Source organism: Pempheris klunzingeri, chromosome 5 (genome assembly GCF_042242105.1).
Source record: "Pempheris klunzingeri isolate RE-2024b chromosome 5, fPemKlu1.hap1, whole genome shotgun sequence".
NCBI lineage: Eukaryota > Metazoa > Chordata > Actinopteri > Acropomatiformes > Pempheridae > Pempheris > Pempheris klunzingeri.
In genome coordinates, this window is record NC_092016.1 from 6,663,501 (window position 1) to 6,690,466 (window position 26,966).

A 26,966-nucleotide genomic window follows, 5' to 3' on the forward strand; every position below is an offset into this window, starting at 1 on the left:
GCAAGCTGGTTGTAACTAGGCTGGCAGGTGCCGGTGCCAAGGCGTTTTGCTGTTGGTCTACGATGAGTTTCTCTGAGCTTGTTTACTGAAAACAGCTGCCTGCTGCTGCTGGAAATGCTGGGACTGAACCAGGAGGTAAATGTGCTGTAAAACCAAAACCTGTAGCATAGAGAGGCTAAAAAGGTGCGTAGTACTGCAGAGGTAATGGTGTGCAGTGCTTCTCTGTGCGTCTGGGTCTTTTAGACCTGTGTGTGAAGGTCTGGATTGTAGAGGCAGACAGAGACCAGTGTGTCTCATAGTTGTCTTGTCTGTGGCTTTCATATCTCAGAGCGTCCTGATGAAGAAGCTACAGAAAGCTGAGGCTCTTATTGTGGCGGGGACATCCTTCCTTCTGTTCATTTAGACTCTATGACACCCTGCCTGTGTCTCCAACTGCAAGATGAGTAGGTCCACCTGTCCTCTATTGTGGGTTTGCAGACAGAAATGAGAATTTGAACTACTGACCCACACCCGCAGTACTGATGTGAGACAATGAAAGGTTGGATCTTGGCAGGATGATTTGACCAAATTCAGAATTGTCATTGTAAAAGTGCAGCATGCCATGCTTGTACTGCACTCATAAAATTAGTCATTCCTATATGCCGATGTCCTATTGTTCTATCAGTAAACTGTTGTTGCTCTCTGTTGCCAACAAAATGGAGAAAACTAGCGAGCTCTGCTGAACAGATAAGCATGACACCAAGCCATCTGAGAAGTAATGTGTTTTAGCGGTTTGGATTCAACACCGCAGATGCCTTTATAAAAACGCAACTGCCTTTCTGTTCTGGTAATTTGTCACTCAAATGAAGCATTGGAGGCACCAGCAACAAACAAAATCACATTTTACAAACAAATTACACGTTACTTCTTATTCATTGGAAGTTGCAGCCCCAGTGTAGGATAAGGGGATCCTAACCACCAGGTCTGACACTTTTCGTTTATGCCATTACATCCTAGAGTGTGTGCAGAATTGACAAACTCTGTAACAGAAATGTGTAAATGGTTAGAGACCCACCTTAAAATACAAGTTTTATTGTTTACATGGGAAGTTAATTACTAGCTTTCCTTTGCACCAAACAGTTATTTTGGTTTCCTCTGTTCAGTGCACTTGCTGAAAGAAATCATGGGACTAGACTGGTGACAGAGTAAACTAAATGTGTGTCATCTGCACAATAATGACGTGATTTGACCTAATGGAAGCATGTCAAAATGTGAAAAATGATGGACACAGATGGATTGAGCCTTGGGAGCAACCCAATATTATGTTGATCCACTTGGATCTATGGTTGCCAGGTGAAGTAGTTCCTGTCCACATATCCCCGCATATTTTGCCATCTTATGGTGATGGCCTTTATACAAGCTTCTGACGAGGGTCCTGAGGATGAGTGTGATTGAAAAGTAGACAGACAGGCAGACAGAGTTTTACAGTTGACGCTGGTCCATCGTTTCTGGTGCTTCTGCTCTCACTTTGCAGGTAAAAGGTCTGATGAGTCCCAAGATATGTTGTTGTAGCGAAAGCAGCCTTGGTTTTTGATGGAAATGTTGGCAGCTTTGCACAAACCTGAAGGGATGGCCCTTGTGCAGATTAAATGAAGATGAAGCTGTTGTTACAGAATGCTAATCCACACGTTATCCCTGCATGTAGCGCAGACATATGGGTGATGTCTTTAAATATCTTGTTTTGTCTGACAGACACTCCCGAGACCCAAAGATGTTCAGTTTATTATCACCCAAGACAAAGAAAGTCAGTAAATCCTCATCCTCATCCTCATCGTCCCGAAAACATGTTCTGCATCTGTTTTGCAGAAGAAGAGTCGCAGCCAAACGCCTCGTCTCTGAGCCCGTCCATTAATGTTGTCCTAATCGGAGAGCTGGCCAAGGACTTCAATCAAGCTGTCAATCAAGGGGTAGGTTCATTTAATCATCAAAGATATGATGCTTAGGCTTTTTGGATGGAAACGTATATGGAGTTTTTTTTGTTTTTTTTCTCTTGACAGAGATGCAAGTGTTATTTACGACAGATAAAAGCATTAGAAATCTCTTCATACTGTAATCTAAATATACCACATTATAAGCATCACTGATAACTAGTCATAGTTTGTTCATTGGAAAAACTGAACAAGTGTAAACAGTAACTATCTGTTGGCTACTTCAGACATTAAGATCAGGGCAGGAGTAAAGCCACGGCGAAATGGTCAGTGCTGGACATAGTGTGGCCATAATTAACCTTCCAAAATTAACCATTCACAAGGCCAGCTTGGCACGACTTGGTGCCCTACATTTTTGCCTGAATGCCCCAATACATTTGCATTTACCAAATTTCTTGTATGAATAATGAATGAATCTATATTTAGTGTGTGTGTGGACATGCTGTTGTGATAAAGTGCTGATGGAGATGGTGATGACGTTCGTGTCTGGCTGCTGAATCTAATTTACTTTTCTCTCCTCTGTGCCATCTGAGTGTTCACACCTCAGTGGTGTGTTTGTTCTCGGGTGAAGATCACATACTCTTCAGCCTCCCAGACATCTCCAGCTGTATCTGGAGATCAGTCTGAATAATCAGTAACTAATTTGCTTGTTAATTGTTTTTAATTACGTGTGTGTGTGGTATTTAATTTATCTATCTCACCTGCAGAGAAAGCAAGGTCACTGGAACAGGCCTGTATTTGAGAAGGATCTTTTGTCTCTTTTTTTATCATAGTATTTATTTTGTGATCTATATATTGTGTATTTTGATCACACATCTGCGGTAATTGTAATTATCCATTTATACAAACTCAACACTTGCTGTTACCTGTTCACTTCATTTTTATAGCACTGATTCCATCAGTACAACAGCAGAGTTGTGTTATACACACCACTGAAAACACAGATACTGTTCTCATTCATTAATAATTTTCCAATAATATCTACTTTGCTGTGTTTTTGCTGTTGAGCTGATGTCATTGAAACGTAACACTGCATATGTGTCACATTAAAAGCCCTCCAGCAGCTCACAGTGCATAACCTTTCATAATCAGCTTCACTGTGAAACATTTGAAGGAAGTGTGGATGTACAATGACAATAATTGAACTGAATGTAAAAAAAGTAGAAAATTAGTGAATGAAAACAGTATTAATGTCATAAAGAGAGCAGGGAGTATGACATGACTGTTGTTGAACTGATGGAATTAGTGATCTGGAAATGGACGTTATACTGAATTCACCACGAAGAGGAAAAGGAAATGCAGTTTCATCTTTGATTTGTTTACTCTTCATATTAATTTTAAAACAAATTAATAATACATTGTTTCTATACATTGCAATAAGAAAACAAAATCTAATGATATATGATGATGATTGTGATAATTACATCTTCTGTAGAACACATTCATGTTCTTCATGGGAGACAAAAACAAGGCTTTTTAAGGTTATTCTCCTCGAAATGTACTTGTTTCAAAGGAACATTTTTCACCTTGAGTGTGAGTTTTTCTTGGAAATCTTTGATTTAATAAACTGCCTTTTTATTGTTGCTGTTCAGCATGTTCTAGTATTAACATCTGGCACAGACAGCTTATTGGCTCTGGCCCTGCGTGGATTACTGTGTGATTTATTAGATTTCTGATATTTAACACATTTGTCACTTGACGGTGTCCTTGTCAAACAGTTGAGTTTGAAGAAGTCACTCCCTTGAAGCTGCATTCTTTAGGCTTGAGAGGGGATGAGTGAAAAATGGCTTGAAAGGTTTTTTATAATGAATATTCATGTCATGCTGATGAGATTACATTATATTATTTTAATTAAAAACAAGACTTGGGAAGAATTGGAAAGGTGTGTCTATGGAAATTGTATTTTTCTGCATCATAACACGTGATTTGAATAAGTTAATGAGCTGAGTGATTCATGTGATGTGCTGATGAGTATTACATTTGTCTGTAGGATGAGATGAATTAATTTACATATGGTATGTTTGAAGAAATGTACGCTGAGCTGTGTTAAGCCTCAAATGGATTGAGGCATCTAAATATCCTGTGCTGAGAAAATTAAGGGGGAAGAGTCAGTTCATCCTGAGTATATAAACCACTTTATTTGGACGTTAATATGGAAAGTTGTACATTATATACAATTATCCTTTGAACTTTTTATGACTAAACTCATAGTCCTTAAGATTTTCATGAAACCAGACCATACAATATATTTACATTTAGCAATTGCCTTTTTATATATAATTTTTAATTTTCAGTCTGCTTCTTCTGCATTAGATTTGAGTTGCTGGGTGGCTGTGGATACCCGGTCCTACCACTCTGTACGTCGAAGTTTCCCTGCACAAGACACTGAAACCCGACTATGCTGAGGCGTAGATTCAGTGTGCAAATGCTCAACTGTGCGAACGCCTCCAACTTAGATTCCTCCTGTATGAATGATGTGTGAATGTAGTGTAACAGAGATCTGAGTGGTCAAAATGACTACAAGTACAGAAATGTTACTATTTGCACACAATGTAATGCAATCAGCAGTATTATTGTTTGTAATTTGAGCTCTCAGATAGCCTCACTGTTGACTGTTCACTCTCCTACAGCCGTTTCAGAGCTGCATCAGGTTACTGGTACTGCAAACCAAACATTTCCCACTGCTGCTTCATATTAAAAGCATTGGTGAAACGCAAAGCTTTTATTGTGAAGCAGCACAGGAAACCCCATGTATTTGTCACCACTAACTCCGCTGTTGTTTCTTACATAGTAGCTGTTGAAATATTTGCAGCCTCCAGAATTCTGGGAGCTGTAGTATCAGACGTCACTCGTTCTTACCACGGTAACCATTAAACGTAGAATAGATCATCCTTAACGTGGTTCTCCATGTGTCATTGCTCTTGTGTGACAGGTCACGTCCTGCAGCTCTCTTGAACTTTACAAAGTGACTCTGAATCATCACTGCTGCAGCTCGCTGTGCCAGTTTACTTTCAGGCCACTCCGATACTGTCACATCTGTACACATCTGTACAAACCAGTAGCTGTGATGGTTACGGCGTGGTGAATCTGTCTTTGACCTGGACAGGGACAGTGAACACATCAGGGATAATCCACCTGTCAGCAGAGTCTCACTGTGTTTTTGGTCTCCCTACAGCGGCGTGTTGATGGAACTAAAAAGCGCCGTAAAGCTCGGCTGAGGCAGGAAGTCATCACAGCCTGAGCCGCTGTGCTCGGCTATAGATCACAGAATTCTTGTCAGGCTGTGTGTCTCTGTAACATGATTATTCAGACTATCAGCTGTCCCTTTGTCAGCCCTGAGTGGAGACTTTAAAGCCGTCTGTGGGGCAGCTGACACGCCAAACAAAAGACAATCTTTACTTTTCACACCAGCTTATCATCGGCGGCTTGTTGTGACATTTTACTTAATGTCTCCCAGGATGCAACATCTGCTGCTTCAATCTGTGCTCCCTCTGGGAAAAAGGATGTATATTTATCTCTCTGCTCTCTCAGTTTTAATCCCCGATTTCTCCGCTTGTTGTTTATCTTACTTTGTCCCATAGGATGTGGTGGTGGCCTCTGGCTTCACTGTGGGAAAATCTCCAACAGTTCATAAGGACAAGCTGCACCCCTGCAACCTGCTGCTGTCAGGAGATGACGCCTGCGTTTATGTGAGGACTTTTCTAAATCCAAGACAAACATACTGTTTGAGAAAATCTATCTGTAAATGTATACAGTGTATGTCTTGCACAGTTTATTTGCACTATGGGTGCTTTCACACCTAACTTGTTTGGTTTAGTTAAAAATGGACTCTGGTGTGAAATTGACTGCAGTTTGTTTGAAATGTGTGAATGCTGTCCATCAAATGCTGGTGCACACCAAACAATCGGACCAAGACCGCTTTAAAAAGAGGGTCTGGGTCTCCTTCAAGCTAACTGGTTCATTTGTGGTCTCCAGGCAAATGTACCAACCACAGTATTTTGTACTTTTTTTTATTTTTTGGTTTTAGCACAACTTCAAAAGCTAACTTCAGTTTATTGTAAGACCACATCACCCACAGTTATGCTTAAAAAGTTAAAATACATGCAGACATCAGACCTCACATGTCCAAATACACACACATGCTAAAAATCTATACAATGTATTCCATCAATAGCAAAATTTAAATACTATTGTTGCCCAAAGCCAGAATCATAATCAGTTGACCTTTTGGTAAGGTTGTGATCCCAAGTACACGTTTACTACTCACCCTCTCTGTCTGAACCAATGCATCACTGTTACTGTGTGTGTGTGTGTCTGTTAATTCAGTCTGCAGGCTGTAACACTCTGAGAGCATGAGATTGCAAATTGAACATGACTCATCTTCGGTCTCTGTCTACGTCAGTGTCAGACATAACACCACCACCACCTGGAGACGTGTCTCTGTTTACCTGCTGATGAATTTCACATCCCTCTCATGTTTTATCTGCAGTCAGACATCACTACATTAACAGCACAGCAAGGTTCAGCAAATTAACAGCTGAAATTCAGATCGAAAATTTAAGTAGTCGGTACTAAAAAAACAGTATTAAAGTTGTTCCAAGTTAAAAAGCTAATTTGGATCTAAAAAGTCAAGTCAAAAACTCAAAGAGCCTAAGGATGAAGCTTGCAGTTTGTATGTGGGTTATGTAAATAAAGCTGACTAGTTTCCTATCCTGACATAAAGTTCTCTCAGTTTTACCATTTTTATTTGAGATAGGAATACTTTATAGATATTATTCCACCCTCCTCACTCACCCTGTCATTTTCTGCTTTTTCCTCCAGCAGCATTGATGTCTGCAGCGCGTCTCCTGCGGTGGCTTAAAACACATCGCTGTAATGTTTCCTCTCTGTCTTCGTCCTTCAGGTGTCCCGCGTGCCGCCTCCTCCTGACCCCAAATTCCCGCCGGCCGTCAAGAGGAGCCCTACGCGCTCTGCTGAGGTCAGAGTCATAGGCATGGTTAGCTGAAGAGGCTGCTGGAGTGTGCTGTGGAGGTCTTGTAGCTGTCAGGATGCTTTATGTCAACAGCTGGCTGTGCCAGAGTCACCTCGAATGGGTCAGGGTCTCACCAGACCTCTGTGTCTCTGTGGTGGCGATGATGTGGCTAGTTTGTCACCATTTGATACAAGTGTTGTTAAACCCTCACAGCCCTCAGTAACTGCTTGATAGCATTTTTATGTACGAGTCAAACATGGAAATCAGTGGACAAATTTTGTGCCGAAAATGTATGAACTTTTTTAGAATGGGGTGTTGGGTCCACTGGGAAAACTGGATTTTTGAGATGGTTTGAGGAAAAAGTCTGCTTGAAAAAAAGTTGCTTCAAGAACAAAAAGTCCCATGTTATGATTGGATTAGACATGTTAAACCGTGACTAACTTGTACAAGGCTTGTTGTTTGACTGTGGAGTCACTTTCCTCTTACCAGTATACATGTGTGGTTTGTGTCTGCATGTAAGAACTTTACAAGTTTTTTCATACTATAATGATTTTTTTCATAACATCACAACTTTTGTTCCAATTTTTTTATGACTTTTCTTTTAAAAAAAAGTCTTAAAAGGTGTTTAATTCATTATTCTAGAAATAAGACCTTATCTGGTGTTAAAATTTAAATGAAAACATTTATTGGGGATCAGTGCTAAAGTTAGAATGCTAGGCTAATTAGCCTCCACTCTCTGAGTGAAGGTAGCAGTGCAATAGCTCAACCCAAATGGTGAATGATGTGCAGGGATGGACAGCTTTTAGGGGCAAAAATAAAACAGTCCTGCTCTTCAGTGAATATAAAGCAAAACTGCAAAAATAGCGTCAGGCTTTCATGATTAAAGCCCATCTGACTGTCTGCCTGCAGAGACAAATGAGAATGAATCAAGATGTCGGCTTGGAACTCTGAGAAAAGACACTGCTGCCACAGTTCAAGATATCATAATATAATAAATAATGTATCTGAACTGCTGTACAACTATAGGAAGTAAAACATTAAGCCAAAGTAACTGCGAGGTGGAGCTGTTACAAACATTTCTAAAAAGGAGTAAATTAACGAATACAAAGGACAGAATAACACACAGAATAAAAATAAACAAGAGATTTTCGGATGCCAGTGATAAAGGTTTCTAGATTCGATTGAACAGCCGATTCTTACTCAAAGTTTGATCTTTACTGTGGCACAAATACTGATAAAAAGAAATGTTGGACAGACCGCCTGTGTCTGGTTTTCTCTCTGATGAGCATATGCTCATTTTTCAGGTCTTTTAATATTCTCCTCTGAAAATCACCTGATTGAGGAAACATTGAAGGAAACACTGGAAACGGAAGTTGGAAATTATCGGTTCCTCTGATCAGTCATTCCCCAAGCTTTTAACATTTAGCAGATATGACATTTGTTTGGTTAAATGCCAAGATTACAAAATGTGTCAACCTCTGAAAACATGATTATTAGTTACTTGAAGTGTGAAACATCAGTTCTGTCCTCAGTTTGCCTTCATCACAGCCTACAGTGATGATAAGATCTAGACTTCACTGTTCACACACAGACGGCATGCTAACATGCACATGGTTAACACTGACAAAACACTCTCATGGAACTTGACACTTGAGTCCTTTCTTTCGATATTTTCTATAGTTTTATGGTTCTATGGAACAACGAAATACTTTTAAAAACAGCACTGGGCTGCTGCTCCACCGAACAGGTACACGAGGAGGAGGAGACAAAGATGGGTGAATCTTTGTTATATTATCTTTCAAGCTTGAACTGTAAAACACTTCTGCCCTAAATCTAACCACAAAACCTTTGTGGTTCTTCTTTTTCTTCTCCTTGATCACAAGCCAAACCCAAACGACTTAACAACACTGCACAAATGGATTCTTCTTTCTTCACTTCTGTAAAAAGTTGATTATTTTCAGTCCTTGTTGTTTTGACCTGCTCTCCTTCATCACACTCAGAGATGTAATAACAATCCATTTCAGCGATGCTGTGTTTTTAACTGAATTCCCAAAAAGAGGGGAGAGAAACCTTAATTTAAATATTCTTTTTAATAAAGAGATCCCCTGCGGGCATGTTTTAAGACGTTTAAGAATTACACTGCTTTGAGTAATTTGTTTTTGATTGCCTGGTTTAAAAATCTCAAGATTATATCTAGTCACTCGTTGTAAAACCCATAATCACTGGATATGCAAATATTGTTCATTTCTAAAGTGTAATTCTCTGTGCAGTCCCAATGTTGATTGGCTTCCAAGCTAGTTTGTTATGTCGCAAAATCATGCTGTTAATGTTAAAACAGCCTTCTAAAGTCAAACTCGACACATACCTCATACATTTTTGACTGGACTTCAATTTCTTCAGCGTTTGTTGGCTATTATGTTGATAGCATTATCAACACTTCACATAGTTGTTTCACACTTAAGGTCAACCACTGCTTTCACATTAGCACGCATGTATTTCATCTTTAGCTTCCAGCAGTAAATGAACTGAGCCGAACAGAAATCAGCTGAACTCCTGCTGTGACAATGTGCTGGTTAATAATGATGAATGAGATGATATGAACAGGGAACTGGCGATAGGCCACACATGAATTAATGTGTGCAAATACATGCACACATTAGAGTTTGACACAGTGAGTACTGTAAATATGTTTAATCAGTATTTGGTGAAACCCCTACTTTATACCGCCTCTTATCCTGCCTCTGACCTTTGTCCCATTTGAAATATCTCAACAATATCTCACCACACACCTGCCACCTCTCAGCAGGTGTGTGAACAGTCAAAATGTAATTTGCTTTGGTAAAAATCCTCTGCCAAATGAATGTAATGTAATGTATTGCATGTCAATATACTAACATTAGCGTGTTACTGTTGTCATGCAACATGCTAACGTGGGCTGCCGGTGCCTCTTTTTGACTCTGCTGTGTTTCTCTTCAGGATTCCGGGACGGCCAAGGCTCCAAAATACACCTACGTCCAACTGGGCGACCTGAAGGCTGGATCTGTAGTCAACGTCTACGGGGTGGTGGTCTTCTTCAAACAGCCGTTCAAGAGCCGCGGCACAGGTTAGTCTAGAATTGGACCAAATAATGGACAGGAAATGTGGGAAAGATTTGATTATGTATTTGTTTCTAAAACAACCTGGAAGAAAAATTTCAGTAACTGAAGGTAATTGAAGGCTGAGGAGTAAAGCTCCTCTAACATGTCCAGTCTACCCTGAAATATAACCTTTTCAGCACCATGGACAGAGATGTTAAGCTGCTCTGCAGCTGTGTTTGAAACTTATTTGAAACGTTTTTGAAATTGTAAGAAAGATTGATGGTTTTTGGTAAAAGGGATATGAAAACATAAAGCACATGATCTCCTTTGATAGAGAAATGAAGTGACAAACTGAAAGGAAGAAAAAATCTTTCATGAAGTGATAAAAGCTGGATCAGTGCTGAGTGGGAACAGATGGAAACGTATCTGAATATTACTATAACACACTCGGAAAGGTGTGGAGAGAGGTGGCGTAGTAAAATATATTTTCGGTTTGTGTTGATTGTCACATAATGGCTGTTTGGGATTGAACAGGCTGCTCAGGCTTTAAAAGCCTCAGTACTCGTCAACATCAAATGGTAAACTGCACTAATCTAATCCACTGAACCTCTGGACAATGTTTAGTCATTTACTTCATTTTCCCGTTAACGCGCTGCAGCAGATATAGTCATGAGGTGCAAACAAAGCAGTTGGTCCTGAGGAGCAGGCGGAGGTTAGGACTCCAACAACAGTGTCAGACTTAGCAAAGAAGAGCGAAGGGAATGATGCTAAGACAACAAACACCAGACTGTTTAGTCTGAGTCTACTTGCAGCCATGCAGCTCAGGATGATGAAGTGTGTGTGTGTGTGTGTGTGTGTGTGTGTGTGTGTGTGTGTGTGTGTGTGTGTGTGTGTGTGTGTGTGTGTGTGTGTGTGTGTGTGTGTGTGTGTGTGTGTGTGTGTGTGTATGGGGAGGGATAATGAAGAGAAAGCAGCATATTGGTTGGAAACTGTCCAGATTTTGTCATCATCTTTGTGGATCCTTCAGGGGTCTTTTAAAGTTAAGAGTTAAGTTAAGAGACATCTGATGTCAGAGAAATACACATGAAATCAAACAGTGGAGCAAGCTGCGTGAGCCTCCCTCACCTTTCCAAATACATGTAAATCACATCTCTATGTCTGAAAAGTAAACATAGAAAGTGTCCATCTGGAAAACCACTTCAGGCCAACTGCATAGGGATCTGGTCAATTCACCAGTTGAGCTGACTCAACCATGTACATATTCACTATATCCACCTTTTTGGGAAATTTGGGAAACAACTTGTCTTGTTTTTAAATGTGCTTTATAAATAAAGTATCATCACTTGATCTTGGGGGTTATATCACAAAAGACTGGAAAGTCTTTTTGTTTTTTTACTATGTGGATGATATTACGCCTAACAATAATGATCATGCATTTTCGGCTTTTCACATTTGTGTCTCAGAGATCTGACCACAGGAAGTTTTCTCTCTGTAGACTTCTGCTCCAGCCTGAAGATTACCGACCAGTCCGACCAGAAGATCGGATGCACCATCTTCTGTGAGAAGCTGGACGACCATCCCAAAATCTTTCAGATCGGAGACATTGTCCGCATGCACAGAGTCAAGGTCCTAGGTTCTTTTAGCAACCATGCTAAATTAAAATTTTGCATGATTATGTAAAAAGGAAAAAAAAGAGCAGGACTGCACTAAACTACTACTAAAACATCCAGAACCACCAGCATTGTTCTAAATCTGAAATGATTTTACGTGTCCCTTCTCAGGCTCGATTCTTCAATGACTCCATCACGCTGGTCAACACCTTCGGTTTCTCCGTGGTGACATTTGATGGGACGGTGGGCGGAGCAATGGAGCCACGCACCTCCAGCCGCTCCTTCAGCTTCACCCAGGAGGACCGTCGGACTGTTGAGGAGCTGCGATCCTGGACCGCCAGCCAGGCTCTCCTTACCCAGGTTCCCACAATCCCTCTGTCTGCCGTCCAGCCCAAAGCTTACTTCGATCTGACATGCCAGTTGCTGGCTAAAGCTTCCATCGACACCACCTGCACCCTGCTAAGGGTAAGAGAGTTACAGACATGGTAAACTACAGAGTACTAACTAACAAGTTGAATTACTAACAATATGTGGTGCATGTCCACAGGGTAATGAGCCATGTTGTGTCTGTCATTACTTATTTCTGTGTGAGACCGCATTTTGTACCAGAAGAACGGCAATTCTGAACCTTTTTCAGAAGAGGGAATGGAAGTCTCCAAACAGTCAATGAATCTGAACGGACGTAAAATTATAATCCTCTCTACAGAGGTTTGGTTTCTTAACAGTCACCTTTTTCCTTCACTTTGAGTTTTGAATCCTGATTTCTAGGATTTCTGATTAGATAAAACCACCAAAGTGTGAGTCCAGCAGTCTTCAGAAGCTCACTGTCATTTTCAAGCATATCCACTGCTTGTAGCTTTGTTGAACCGTTTTCGTTTTGAAAAGCAATTACAACACAAGTCATCCAATCCTCATGTGAGACGTCCTGATGAGCCAGCATTGGGCAGCCACCAGAACAGCAAACAGTCTCTCACATCCTGTGATCCATATATTCATAAATCTAAAATAAACACATAGCAACTAGGAAACCAGAAATGGTGGCTTTTTCATTTTATAGCCGCTAAGTGTGTTTTTTTCACACATATTGGCTCCAGAGGCCTACACCATGAGTTAGATCCAACAAATCCACAGTATCTTATCTTTTCCTGGCTTCACTAAGCCGAGCAACCACAGTCACATCAAGCGGTCACACAACGGTGGTTATCAAGTTGTTAAGTCAACCCAGGGCTTACCAATCTAGCTATGAGTGCGTTCACACTGAAGGGGCGGTGTTTGCAGCATTTGACCATTTGCAAACATGGATAAGTCTACTGGCAGCTGAGTGGCATATTAAAAAAACGAAGAGCAAACGAGGATAGTAGGCAGATCAAATAAGTTTAAACACATAATCCAGGCAAAAAGCAATGCGGTCCCAGCAGCTACATGCAGGAAGAACAGACACAAAATCATTAAATCAGACTCTGTGAATACACAAGTTAATATGCTTATAATATCCCTGCCCTGTCATTAGATTTGACTATTATAACATTTGTGTATTCTATCAAATGAGTGTGTTGCTTAGATGTATTCTTATGGCGTGTGTAACAATTTTAGCCTTATTCCTTCAGCTGCAACCCCGACAGTGTCAAATGGACGAGAGATCAAATAAAGAAACAAATATAAAAACATAATTCAAAGTGGTAAGTAGACTTACTGTCATATCTTATATAAGTACAAGTACGAGGCTTTAGTGTCTCATTCAAACTCAAAAGCACAATGAAATTGCTCTGACATTGCTTGCAGCCAACAGGGAAGAAAATGCAATGTAAAATTGTCGGGGAAAGCCGGTCTGCTGATCTCTCTCGCAGCACAAACGATAAGTGCATCTACTCATTGAGAGAGGCGCTATGCGTGTTACACACATTTGATTATTTGACTCTCCAGACACGCCTACAGGATCGGCCAGAATCTGATGTTATCAGTTCTAGTAGAGCTGATCGGTCAGTAGGCAGCGATTTTACGGCGTTGAGCTCTTATCTCGAACATGCCCTGTTCCGGGGGAAGGTTATGTTCAGCATAAGAAGTAATGCACCATCTGTAAGACGTGAACCACCACTGTCGCCCGGAAAGCTCAGGGTTAAACTGGAGATTACCTCCCTAACCCCAAATCCTGCTTTGTAGTACAGGCCTCTGACTTCAATTTGTGAAGATCCAACATAACGGACTAATGATAATAACCAGAAGATCTGTTTTGATGAGTGACGTTTTCTGCTAATAAGCAACACAAAATTCGTTTGTGTTCATAGTGCAGCATCACAGTCAGCAGGAAGTTTCCCTTGAGGCTGTTTACTGTCAGCTTATATCAATTTGCTCTAACTGTGTTGTTTTTATTACCCACAGTCACCAGTTCTTTTGTCGTCGATGTTAATGTGACTTGTTGTCTTGTTAGGAGGCTGCGTTGCTGTCTTGTTCCTCCTTGTTCCTGCATCTACGGTTCCTTTTAAAACTTCAGCCTGTTTAAGTAGTTTGTATTGTATTTTTCCCTTGGGAATAATGGAGCTGTCTGCCTTCAGTCTTTAGCTGTCTTAGAGTAAATCTACTTCACAGCCAGACCGTCTCAGTGGGAGGAGGTCTCGCGTATTTCATCTTGGTCCTGAGCTGTTTTACCTGCCACGACCGTTTTCAGAACAGAAATGAGGCAGTAAGTGACGGCTGGTTTCCTGCCAGTGAGGCTGATAGAGGAGATAAATTTGAGCAGGATTTGGCAGTGACTGCTGGTCTGCTGCCAGGCTGCTCTCACTGATTTCTAAAGCTGCTCTGAGTGTGCTGCCTGTTGTTACACAACCAAACATGCAACCAGGGGAGGTTGTTTTCAAATCATAAAAGAAGAAGAAGATGATATTTTTCAACCTTTCGTCAAGCGCCTGAGATCATCGCCAACTAAGATTTGGTTCTTTGCTCCCACCTGCACCACTGTACAACAGGCAGCTTTGACATGAACACATCTGACTGGGAGGCTTTCAGGTCTGGTGAAAATCTTCAAGTGCTCTGGATTAAAGAGTTGCTACACTGATTAATGGATCAGTCAGTTGACAAAGAAACTAATCTGACTGTTTTGATAGTTTGATAGTTGTTTGAGGATACTAGAAGTGACTAGGTGCTCCTCGTCTGTGGGAAGTGCTTCATGTTCTACATTTACAGACTGAGTTATTAATCTGACAATTAGATGTTGAGACACAATGTTGCGTGCCAAAGAGGTGGACAGGCAGATGGGGCAATGGGCCATCATCACCTTTATTTTTCTCTGCCTTCAGCAGGTTGAAAATATCTGTATGCTGCCCTGGTCAGCAGAGTCGGAGTCATGTTTTTGTGTCTCTTCAGGTGTGGGACGGGACCAGGTCTCCTCATACTCTGCTGAGGGTGATTGTTGAGCCGAACGCCACAGAGGGACCGTCTTCCTTCTCTGCAGAGAAAGAAAGTCTCATCGCGAACGTCCTCGTCTACGACAACCATGTGGAGTTCGCCAAGCAGCTGAAGGTCAGGACTCGCTTACAAAACAAATAATTATTGTGATCCATCTCGATGTCATGATTACCCTTGCATGTTATTGATGCATTTTGAAATTGAAAAAACTTGCTTTTTACATTTATACCTTACTTAAAAAAAAAAAAAAGGTGATAAATGTGCACAAAAAAATATTAGGCTTATAGGTCCAGTGTTTTTCAAGATTACCCATGACAGATTTATATATACACACACACACAACCAAATGCATGATCTCCTCCAGGCTTACACAACAGCACAACTGACAAATTTGAATAAACAACATCTTCGGTTTGCATGAAGCAGCAGAAGCACTACCTACTTGATTAGGCGTGACTATCCTGAACATAAATTCATAAATTCAGACACGAGCGCACAGTCTCAGTCAACTTTTCTGGTAAATCAAGCATAAAAAGTGGTTACGTCTCTGCTGAGCTTTCTCAGATTACGGAGTAAAATGGAGGGATTGTTCCTGATGTAAAACCTGCTGACGGCATACAGATTTATCAGATAGGAATAGGAAACAGCCAGAAACACAACAGTGTTAGTTTTTCTGTCGGATGGTTGTTTGAACCAACGGGAATGATGGATGGTGGCTCTTGGAGTCAGAGTTACATAAATGTTCAGTGGATTGTTTCTATGCCTAGCTGTGTGCTTGGTTAGAGTCAGTTAATCAGGCTCAGTGTGGAGAGGACGTCTGCAGAAATGTGTCATAAAAAACAAAAAGATTCACACTGTGTAGGGACGCTTTTCTGTGGTTGTAGTAATGAAGAGAGTAGCCCAAGGTTCATTCAAGAAGTTTATGTAGTTTTACGAGCTCGGAGTCTAACATCACAGGCATAGATGAGACTAAAGAATACAGAGCAAAGCTTTCACATATATATAGGATTCCACAAGCAAGATCTGGTTTCAGGTATGTGAGGGGGTACCCCAAAGATGGACTTAACCTTTACATGTGCTGACCATCGTCCAGACAAAGTGGAGTCAGGAAGATAGAATGCTGACTTGAGAGGAACGTGTATATTATCTAGGACACATGTCCCTACAGCATGTTACATGAAAAAGACATTCTAACACACTGTATGTCCAAACCCTCATACTTTGGATTTGTTTGTGCCTTTTTTATTACTTTTAATTCTAAAGCACTTTGAGATGTGTAATGTAGTAAATGTACAGAAAAGTCCAGTATGTGACATTATTCAGACGTTATCGTTATGTCGACTCAAGCCACTAAAAATAAACTAAATCATATATTTCCTGCTTGTTTGCAGTATTTATGTTTTTCAATTCTTTTAATCAAAATAAGATCTTGGGCTGAGAAAATGTGCCCATAACACACAGTTAAAAAAAGGAGAAAGCTGAAATATCTGGTCAGATTCACAATCTTGTCGACTTATTCTTTGATAAGATCCTGATTTAAATCTACATTTTTCCAGCTTGAGACTATTTTATTAATGCAAAGTTCTTGTACTGCAGCTTGCTGAAACTCTCATATCATATCTAAGCAACACTCCTATCCTGTTGAGATTAGTTTACATAATTATTCATTTATCTTTGGCAGCACATTTTTACATTGAAATTTTAACTTGACAGAAAATCACATTATTGATGAATAAGAAAGCAAGTCAACTTAATTTAAATGAGCAAATCCTTAAATCAAACTTGGTGAATTCAGTATTGTGAGTAAGATAATCTGTATTTGCATCCAGTTTCTCTTGACCTCGTCCGTCCATGCTGAAAAGTGCAGCACTGACCTCTGTCTTTCTGCTTCATGTCGCTCTCTGTTCTGCAAAACAAACCAGTTTGTTCTCAGCAGCTCTGAGTGCCTCGGGCTCACCTCGGATCACACTCTGCACAATAATCGCTGTGAAGTTTTAGAATTGCGATCTGAGATCTCTGTTCGCTCATTTCCATCTCGCTCGCTTTCTCTCCTCCTCGTTCTCCGGAAAGTAAAACTGCAGCTTAGATCTTCTTTGCTTCTCAGCTGTTCTTATCAGCTCCACAAACATGGACTCATTAACAGCTGTGGAGCGTTGACACTCATTACACCAGTGTTTTCTTGACATTTTCATTTTACAGTGTTGTCATTTAGCACCTGTGCTGAATAACAATGGGTGCACAGTCTGACTGCTCGTATCTTTGACACGTCTGACTTCTGTTAAACGTCAGTTATTATAAACTTGGTGATTATTACAGTGTTGTTATCACTGATGGAAATGATGGACAACACTGCCAATAAGACAGGAATTGAAATAAACTGGTTTTTATGCTGTGATTTATATGTTTACATAACCTCTGGCTGTGTGTGTGTGTGTGTGTGTGTGTGTGTGTGTGTGTGTGTGTGTGTGTGTGTGTGTGTGTGTGTGTGTGTGTGTGTGTGTGTGTGTGTGTGTGTGTGTGTGTGTGTGTGTGTGTGTGTGTGTGTGTGTGTGTGTGTGTGTGTGTTGGTCATAGCAACGACTGCGTCCACTGAGATTCAGATTCATTCAGCGTGTTAGATTGGATGTAACATTGGACAAATTCACTCAAGCCTTTTTAGAATGATTTTTCTCACTCTGCTGTGTAGTGTGTGTTTGTGTGGCAGGGAAGCACATCCATCTTGATTCAGGTCTCTGAGACATAAATTACATCGTGTTGGTCACAAAGTCACACTGAATTACAAGGCAGACCACTTACACACACACACACGCACACACACCCACACTGTTGTATAGTTGCGGGTTCTCCTCTGACGATCCTGTTTTTCCCAGACGGGTTTATTACAAAGCTCTGTTGAGCACATCCAATCCCTGACTGCATCAATGCATAGTTTTAGGATAGTTCACGCTGGCACCAGTTTATAAAGAATTTCTTTAGCTTTTTGCATGTGTGTCACATTTAACAGACGTGTTTAAAGTCCACACGGACTTCAAGGAATGTAAACCATAAATGTCAAACTTCATGTGAACCCTTCTGTTTAGATTTGTCCATTTTTTTCTCCTCTTGCTTCACCTGCAAAAGTGTCAACCCCCACAATTAACCATTTACCTCCAGTTGGCGTTCATGTACCAATGATTCAATTAGTTTCATTTTTGGGTTTTGAGCTGTTGATTGGACAGAATAAGATATCTGAAGATGTCAGCTTTGACTCTTGGGTGGACAATTACCTGTATTTTCTAACAATTGATGGACGAATTAGTCTATTAAGAATATCATAATACTGAGGTTGGCTGGAGCCTGCCCTGATTTTACATACAATTGAACTTCAAGTTGTAGTCAGTGCCCACTTTCACAAGTACTCCTGTACAGTCTAATGCAATCCAATATAACTTTTCTTTATAAAATCTGCTTTTAATCAGACACTGTCAAAGAGGTGTTAATTCATTTATATGTTGTAGCATGGAGGTCATAGTTGGTGCAGTTGTTGTGTCAGACTCTGTTATATTCAGAGGTGTTGATATTATTATATTATGTTCTGCCCCCTCATAAATGGAGCGGACAAAAAATATGAAGCACTTCTCAGTACAATGCAGTCCAGTAAAACACCACCTTTAGCTACAACATCAGTAGTAAACATATAAGTGGATTTATACATTTCTGACAGTGTCACAAAAAACTGAACATTATGAGCTTTGTAAAGATACCATAGAGTGTTGTAAGGATGCTGTATTGGATTGCATTAGATATTTACAGTGAATATGTGTAACTTTAGATGATTTCAAAGTTTGGAATACTGATCATTTTTGCATGTTGTCTTTTCTGGGTAACTGCACTCCAATGTCAACTCTTTCTCTGTAAGTACTTAGAAGGAGAGAACGGATAGGTAGAAGGATTCACTTACATCAGTTGATCAAATAACCATCTTTTAAAGGTAGGGGACCTTTTATATAGATGGTACAAGCTCTTCAAATTATTATGATCAAAGAGTATTGCATCTAAAAGTTCCTGCAATCACAGCCTCAACTGCCTTTTTCTTTCTTTTTGTGAAATTATTCTTGCTGTTTCCACACCCTGAGGTCCTTTTCATTATATATGTTGGTAATCAGCATAGAGCGGCCTGTGTAGCTGCATAGAGGCTGAAGCGACATAAAGGAGAGCTGGCAGGAAACTGGGATCTCATTTGTACTTTTCACTTTCCCTACAAGGACGCGCACCCTGTAATAATCACAAATAACTCATGAGATGTCACTGATGATAGCTATGGATGCCACATTCTCGGAGCTCCTGCTGCACACCCAATCCCACACAGCCACACCTGCAGTTTTACACTCGGGGCTCTGAATCTGTTTAAGAATAGATGAGTTTGCATTGACCTCTGGGCAGTTTCGGTGCCTTTCTGTTGCTCCTTTACTTTCTCTGATACATCTTGTATACCAGAATCATCTGGAGGGCCACAGCTTTCCTGCCAGACTTTTATTCAGCGATTTCTCTTCTGTGTTTGCTTGTAAAGGAACTTAGATTTTATGGTCACCTTGATTTTTAACATCATTGCAAGCTTAAAACAGGCTCAGATGTGTAAAACCTCAAAGTGGATGTTTGAGTGTTGGAGGTTTGGTGTTTTTGGCTTCATCTCAGTTCTCAGCCCTCAGGAAAAGCTCTCAATTGATGTTTTAAAATATTTTTTTTTTATTTTTTTTTTTTATTGTCCAAGCATCTTGTTCTGTGCAGAACTACCAGATGCTCTTAGCTGCATTAGCAGCAGTGTGTGGTAGGTGCACTCAACAACTGGGCAATAGAAGTGATATAAATGTATATCTCAGACGGGCAAAGTGCTTGAGGGCACACCAGCATATAATACACATATAATAGAAAAGGTATAATAGAAAAATAGTTTTGTCCAGCCTGCGCATCTGTTTGTATGTCCCTATTTGTATCCTATGTCCTAAATCAAGTGGGGGTGATTTTGGTTTTTCCCTCTTTAATATTCAGTGGCTCAGTTGAATGTTTTGAAGTAGTTTAGAAGAGACAGTGGGAACTTCTTCTTCCTGTGGAGAATTCATCAGTGAGTTTACACTTTTAATGATAACAGAAAATGGCACAAATTACTCTATCTTTAATATTTGCTTTATTTACCAATCGCTTGCCCAAGTGAAGTTAATTTCTTCTCATTCATTTTCTTAATTATCGCTGTATGAAGTGATCATCTGTCAGTTGCTGTTATAGAGTCCGTTAAATGTAGAGTGTGTGAGGCTGAGTAGGGTCTATTTTTCATTTTTACTGTGTAAGCAGCTCTCCACTCTGTCCTCATGATGCACATCTACACTCAACCCTGGAGGCGTTAAAGAGCTCTCACAATCAAACAGAGCCAGTTCATTACACCAAATATCTTTAACCACAACTCAGTGCCGTAAATACCCTTCATTAACACTTTATTTAACTTAAAACATCAGTCAAGGTAATGAGTTTGGAGTTATGTGTTGAATGAGATCATCTGGAGGTCACTGGTTTTAATACAACTTAATGAAATGTCATAGAAGTAGAGCAAAAATTATCATGGCTTCGCCTCAGAGCTTGGGGAGATTTTTCTGTACAATACTGCGGTAAGCATTTAAGGCGCATTTAAGGATTGTAGTTTTGAATTTTGACTTTGGTATTTCCGCACCAAGTTTAAATTTATGTGCAAGACTTCAAGCATGGTTTTCATCCTCGTGTTTCTGTTGTGTGTTACATACCAAAGGCGTGATTCTGCTAAATGGGGGGAAAAAAAACTACTGTTCTTCTGTGAAATGACGTAATAGGACAAACGAGACAGAATGGAAGAGAGCAACATGTTTGTCATTGCAATCAGGGAGATGAATGACTGGAAGAGGAAACATTTAGCGTCCGTGCGAACATCCATGTAATGCAAACCGTAAAATGTATATGAATAATTATATGGCAATATGTCAGTATTGGAGAAGTGTTCCACTAATATTGTAACTGTATTGTGTGATCACATCTTTGGAGCATCCCAGTTTGATCTTGTTTTTCGGAGGATCCTGTTTAGGCTCTTGTTTCTAAAGTGTTTTTGGTGCATTTCAGTAAGAATCAGGTTTTTAGTTTTTCCATTTATCTTCCATTGTTTTGCTAAGCATCTGACTTTTGGGGAATGCTGAAGGTTTTTGGAGTACCATGGTTTGGATCAGTTTAGAGTCTTTAGTTCTCTCAGACTTGGAGTGAGAGACTTTTTTTCTGTTAGGGAATAAGGCTTTCACGCCTGTGAAAACCCTCCGCTGAGCCTGTAAAAATTGAATTAAGATCAGGCTAATTTTAGATTCTGTTTTTGCTTCTTGTAAAGAACTGTCTCAAGTGGTATCAGGAAATTATTTTGCTCACATTGTGGAAACTCTGTCTTCGATTGGAGACGAGCAGTGTAGTTTGTCTCAACCAATTTGGCCAGAAGTAGCCTCTTGGTACCCACAGTGCCACAGTGAACTGATCTTTTCCAGGGTTTGGACGAATATGCTTTAATGATCAGGAAACTAATTCTGGTCTGAATCCATTGCAGTGATAGTAATTCAGTGGTCCCCAACCTGGAGGCTCCCCAATGGGTCATAAGATAAATCTGAGGGGTCAGTCCATCAGTGGCATATAACACTATGAAAAAACGGATCAAGACTCAAGCTGACTTTTTAACTCCAAACTACAGACTTCAAAAGGCCCTTTTAGAAACCTGAGGAACATCCAGAGAGGTTTTATACATAATATAAATGATATCTGCCTCGAAGGCGTGACTGCACAGCATTTATATCCTTTGCCCCACGTCCCACATATTTAGACAATGTCCTGCATTTTCATTGGCTCTGGTTTTCAAACATCAAATCACTGCAGGACAGATGGTTTTCTAAAATATCGCCGTCATCTGATTGCTGTGAAGAAAGCAAGGAACGCTGTCATCAACAAATGTACTGAAATTGTCAGAGATCCTGAGGCATTATGGAAGTTTCCGTTTGGGAACAGCAGCCTCAGCAGTGCGTGCTGCACTGTGACGCCTGTGAAAGCTGGTACAAGATCAAGGTGCTAATTGCGTCTTTCTCATACTGTTCTCACAGTCATGCTGCTCGATCCAAGAAAAATGATCTCTGTAACCTCGACACCTACTGCATTGAACAAAGTGCTTTTAATTAGTATGATGCACGTCATTGTCATCATCATTATCATCATCATCATCATCAATCAATAATGTATCTTAAATACGTTTTAATTATGTATCAGTCCATTTTTATTTATATTGCACCAATTCAGAGCAAACATTATCTAGGATACTTTACCTGTAGAGCAGGTCAAGACCAAACTCTTTAATAAAGAGAGATCCAGTGACTCAAGAATTCAAAATTAAGGATTCACAAATCCCCAAATATTGCACTATAAGCAAAAGACAGTTGTCAAAATTGTCAAATTTTAGACTACCTCTCAGCATTGGTAATGTGTTGCACATTGCCCCGTAAAAACATACTCTTTGTCCTACATTTGGTTTGTTGGGGTCTGGTCATCCTACCCTTGGGTGGTGCACGAATGTCTGAGTGTGTATGACTGTCTCAAAATATGTGGAATACATTCATGCATCCCCTCTGAGTGTCCTTTTTGAAGTGTATCAGGGCTCTTGTTTGTGATTTTAAAATCTTAATGTAAATCTTTATTTTAGGACATTATGCTTATTAAGTATGATAACATTTGACTGACAGGAGTATCCACACAGTCACACCAACCCCAATCCAAACTCTACACAGTGAAGAGGAGTCCATTTAAAACACACAAGGTCTGCAAACAAAGCTTAATTGTGTATCATGGGTAAAATGTTCCTTTGGATTTTTTTTTTTACAGGTCTCTCTTTACACCCGTCAGTCAATTAATCTCGTACTCACATACTGTGACACACACTCGGAGCCTTTCCATTAAGAACAGGGATATTTCTCCCAATTACAGCTGCTCTGGTGAATCATCACTGATATTGTGTGAAATCGACTGAGGCGTTTCTGTGAGAAGAAGGCCATTAGGAGAGAAAGGAGCCCATTGTGATCAAAAGAGAAACTGAGGTGTGTGTGTGTGTGTGTGTGTGTGTGTGTGTGTGTGTGTGTGAGAGAGAGAGACTTGGTTAAGGACAACTTCTTCTGCAGACTTAATCAAAGCAAAAAATGTCACATTTAACTGCCAGTCTGTCACTCCTACACCACCTTCATCACCAGAAACACTCAGAAATCAGTATGTATAAGCAGATGAAGAGCGCGTAGAGTATAGTGTACTCAGTTGCTATGGATATGAACATACTTTGTGCCTCTCAAAGACTTTTGCCTTGACACTTACGCTTCAGTCACAGACACAGTGGACTGTACTTTTATAATGTCATTCTAGTCTTTTTGACCACTCAAAGCAGTTCAGCGTCATTCATACACTCTCACATCAAAGCTGTACTTCAGGAGCAAGTTATGGTTCAGTGTCTTGCACTTCATGGACACTTCAACATGTGGACTGGAGGAGCCAGGAGTCAAATCCTTTGATTAGTGAACAACCCGCTCTACCACTGAGCCACAGCTGCTGTTCATCAGTTTTACAGCAGGTTTTACCTCTATGCATTTTACGCCAATATCATACTGTTCATATCTGCGTAGCTGCAAGGGTCCACACAAATATCATCAGCCCAAAATTAGTGACTGTGCAGAAAACACCACCTATTGATTTATTTTACTTACATACACTATGTAAATAAACACCACAGACTGACCTTGCCATTTCTAGAGCCAATTGCTAAAATGGCTAAAAATGACTCCCTACGATTTACTCTGAGGTAAGGTTTTGTCAAGATGCATCTCTGTTTTTTGGACCAAACATGGAGCAAATAGCAAAGCTGAATGAGTAAGCAGCTGTCATTTCTGCTGTAGCATAAAGCAATTTTTGCAGGACATGAACTGTTCTGTTTTTGGTGACCTAAATGAACGTTCCTCTGAGTTGCTAGTAGTTCTCTTTGGCTTCAGCAGTACAAGTGATCCTTTCACATCACAGGGAGCCGTTTAAGTCGGGATTAATACAGAAAATACAGTATCGGCTAATTGAGCTTCATGCAGGGAGATTTCAGTTTACAACCAGACCTTTCTTGATGGGTGACTTCAGAAATATTGAATGAGACCTGATTGTCCTGAAAGCTGAATGTTGAATTCCAATAACGTAGGATCTAAAACTTTTAATTTGTAGCGTTTCATGTGTCGTCTCCTGTTTTATTTTTTGGAGTGTCACTTGCCATTATTTGCAGCCACACTCTCTCTCTTACTCCCCCTGTCTCTTCCCTTCTATTTCTCCATCTCTTATTTTCAGTTTTTCCTGACTCTACCATTCTTCATTTATCCATTCATCTTCCCCTGCAGTCCTTTTTTGCTCTGCCTCAGCAGAATCTCCGGCACAGAGGTTTACCTGGTTACCTCTGCACGCACCTCATTTTCTCTTCCAGCAGAACCTGCGCCTGTCTGCAGTCTGAATCCTCGTCTCTCCTGCTCTCTCAGGAATTAAAAAAAAGTAGACATCTGTTGTTTCTGATAAACAGATGCTTAACATTATTGTGGGCGTACAGGAATATCAATGAACCTGCTTCATTCTGAGGCCAGACTTCAGTGAAATGAAAATTCATTACTAGTTTAGAATTTTGTCTTTGACACAACACGTACACAAAAAGTTGTATTTAGTGTCTGTTGTTGGTAAATATAAATTAAAAAAACAAAATGTATGGCATAGAATTTTGTTCAGAACATTTGTGGTTCACAGAGGATGAATCTTAATGACTTCCCCTTATTTTCCCTGTAGTTCCACTATGAGGTTGACATTTGAGTGAAATATCTTGACAAATTTTGGATTGATGGTTGTGAAATCTGCTAGAGATATTCAGCTTCCATAGAGAATCAGTTCTAATGACGTTGGTGATCCTCTGACTTCTCACTGTGGGCATCTTACAATTAAAAGCATGCCAAGTACTCCCTTTAGTCCAACAGCATCTGCTGTGTTTCAAGGTTTGCTTTGTGTTCCAATTGTTTTCCTCACTGTTTAAACTAGTGTTGCACGTACATATTGGCTGAAATCAAAGTCCCAACTTCCTCACACTTCAAAACTCATGGATTAAACGGTGCATTCCCAGAAAACTCCTCAAGTGCTGGGGCCTGTCCAAATCCACAGTTAAGTCCCAAAAGGCCCTCAAGCAGGTATCCTGCAGACTTCCAGAAAGGTCACGTAGGGTACAGACTTCACCACATTTCTCTTTAAAGGGTACTAGCGAGCTACGTATCAAAATACATAGATGGATAGACAGACATGTACTTTATTGATCCCAGATTGGGAAATTGTATCATTACAGCAGAATAAATAAAATAAATACACAAAATGAATGTAAGGATAGAAAAAAACAAAGTAGTGATAATGAAGCAGAACAACCACTCTACAGACTACAGTCCAAGTGTGCTATACTGTATTTCTTTCCCAAAGACACCATCTTCTTCATTTGATATGTATACATTATTAATATGAATATATTTAGGTTTATTATATATATGCATACATATGACATTTTATATATTTATGTTCTATTGTATTCATACAGAATATGCAATAATTATAAGTTTGGCTGAAGTAAACTAGCCCGCAGCGCTTCTGTGGCACCTCATTGTAAGCCCACATATACTGTCATCAAGTATGTAAGGGATATATATTTTTTTACTTCCTTTTCCAGGAAATAACAGTTCCTTGAAAATATGGATAGTGAATTACCTTTAAGATAATGGTTACAATCAAATAACCTTAAAACAAAATTGAGTTCACATTTAACATGGCTGTGCAGCTATCAGCTGGTCTAAAAGTGAAGTTAAACTTTAGAAAAGAAAGGGAAGGCAAACTCTAAAATCCATAGCCTTTGATCTATGGAATGAATATCTATTTAATTCCTCTGCACTAAATCTTTATGGTGCAGATGGTGAGTCACCCTGAATATCTTGGGCTAGCTTGCTGCTCTCTTGTTATAATATCATCGCTGTTTCTTTTAATTGCAATGCCAGAAATCATGGTCAAGTCTGATGATTTGTAATCACACGTAGCATATTATGTAGACTGGTCATTCTTACTCCCACACTGGTGCTTTGAGATTGTTCCACATTCACACAAGCTACCTTTATTTAATGAAGGGGCGATGGCCAATATTGATTAATCCAAACATCTCAGCCTTCACTGTCGGTGTGAAGGCTTTCAGTTCAATTCTACCACCACAGAAATGGTGTCATCTCTTCAGAGCACAACAGTTGAATCAGCCACTTGGTTCTTATCCAAAAAAGCTACAATGTGAGCATTCACAGCTTAGGATTTGATTATAATATATAATGTAAAAGTGTTAAAGTTACATTTGCATTAACCATAATTTTTCTGATATACTGGGTAAATGGAGTATGAAACATGCATAAATTAGGCTACTAATGTCAATTTTCGTGAACTTCCAATGACTGACGTCTGTGAGGGCTTAGTCCAGAAGCCGGTAGGGGCGCTTGAATTCAACCACTGCGTTTCATTGCTGCTGCTTTTTTTTTCTTCAGTGGTCACATCCTGAAATATTATGGAAAAAGTTTGAGCCATTGATTGTAGTGTTCGCATTGTCATTGTGATCTCCTCAGCCTGTTCAGCTCCAACAGTTTCCGTTCATTATCTCATTTTTAGCACTCACAGCTGAGCGAGTGCCCATTTCCATGTCATTGAATGTTTTTGGGGGTTGCGCACTAATGCGGTATGCTCTTTACTCCCACACTGTTTCCCGTTTAGCGAGCACAGCTCTGAGGAAAATCAGACTTCATGTCGGCCTGCGGGCTCAAATATCCTCCAAAAACCACCGACCGCAACA

General features: G+C 40.1%; 1 protein-coding gene across 1 annotated transcript in view; it reads left to right on the forward strand.

Moving 5' to 3' along the window:
- pot1 (protection of telomeres 1 homolog) overlaps positions 1-26,966 on the forward strand; it is a 54,243-nt gene that overhangs the window by 13,308 nt on the left and 13,969 nt on the right. Inside the window, exons 4-10 of the mRNA XM_070831033.1 lie at positions 1,846-1,946; positions 5,549-5,656; positions 6,871-6,945; positions 9,916-10,042; positions 11,512-11,642; positions 11,798-12,091; positions 14,987-15,142. Coding sequence (XP_070687134.1) covers positions 1,846-1,946; positions 5,549-5,656; positions 6,871-6,945; positions 9,916-10,042; positions 11,512-11,642; positions 11,798-12,091; positions 14,987-15,142 — 992 coding nt within the window. The remainder of the gene's footprint in view (positions 1-1,845; positions 1,947-5,548; positions 5,657-6,870; positions 6,946-9,915; positions 10,043-11,511; positions 11,643-11,797; positions 12,092-14,986; positions 15,143-26,966) is intronic.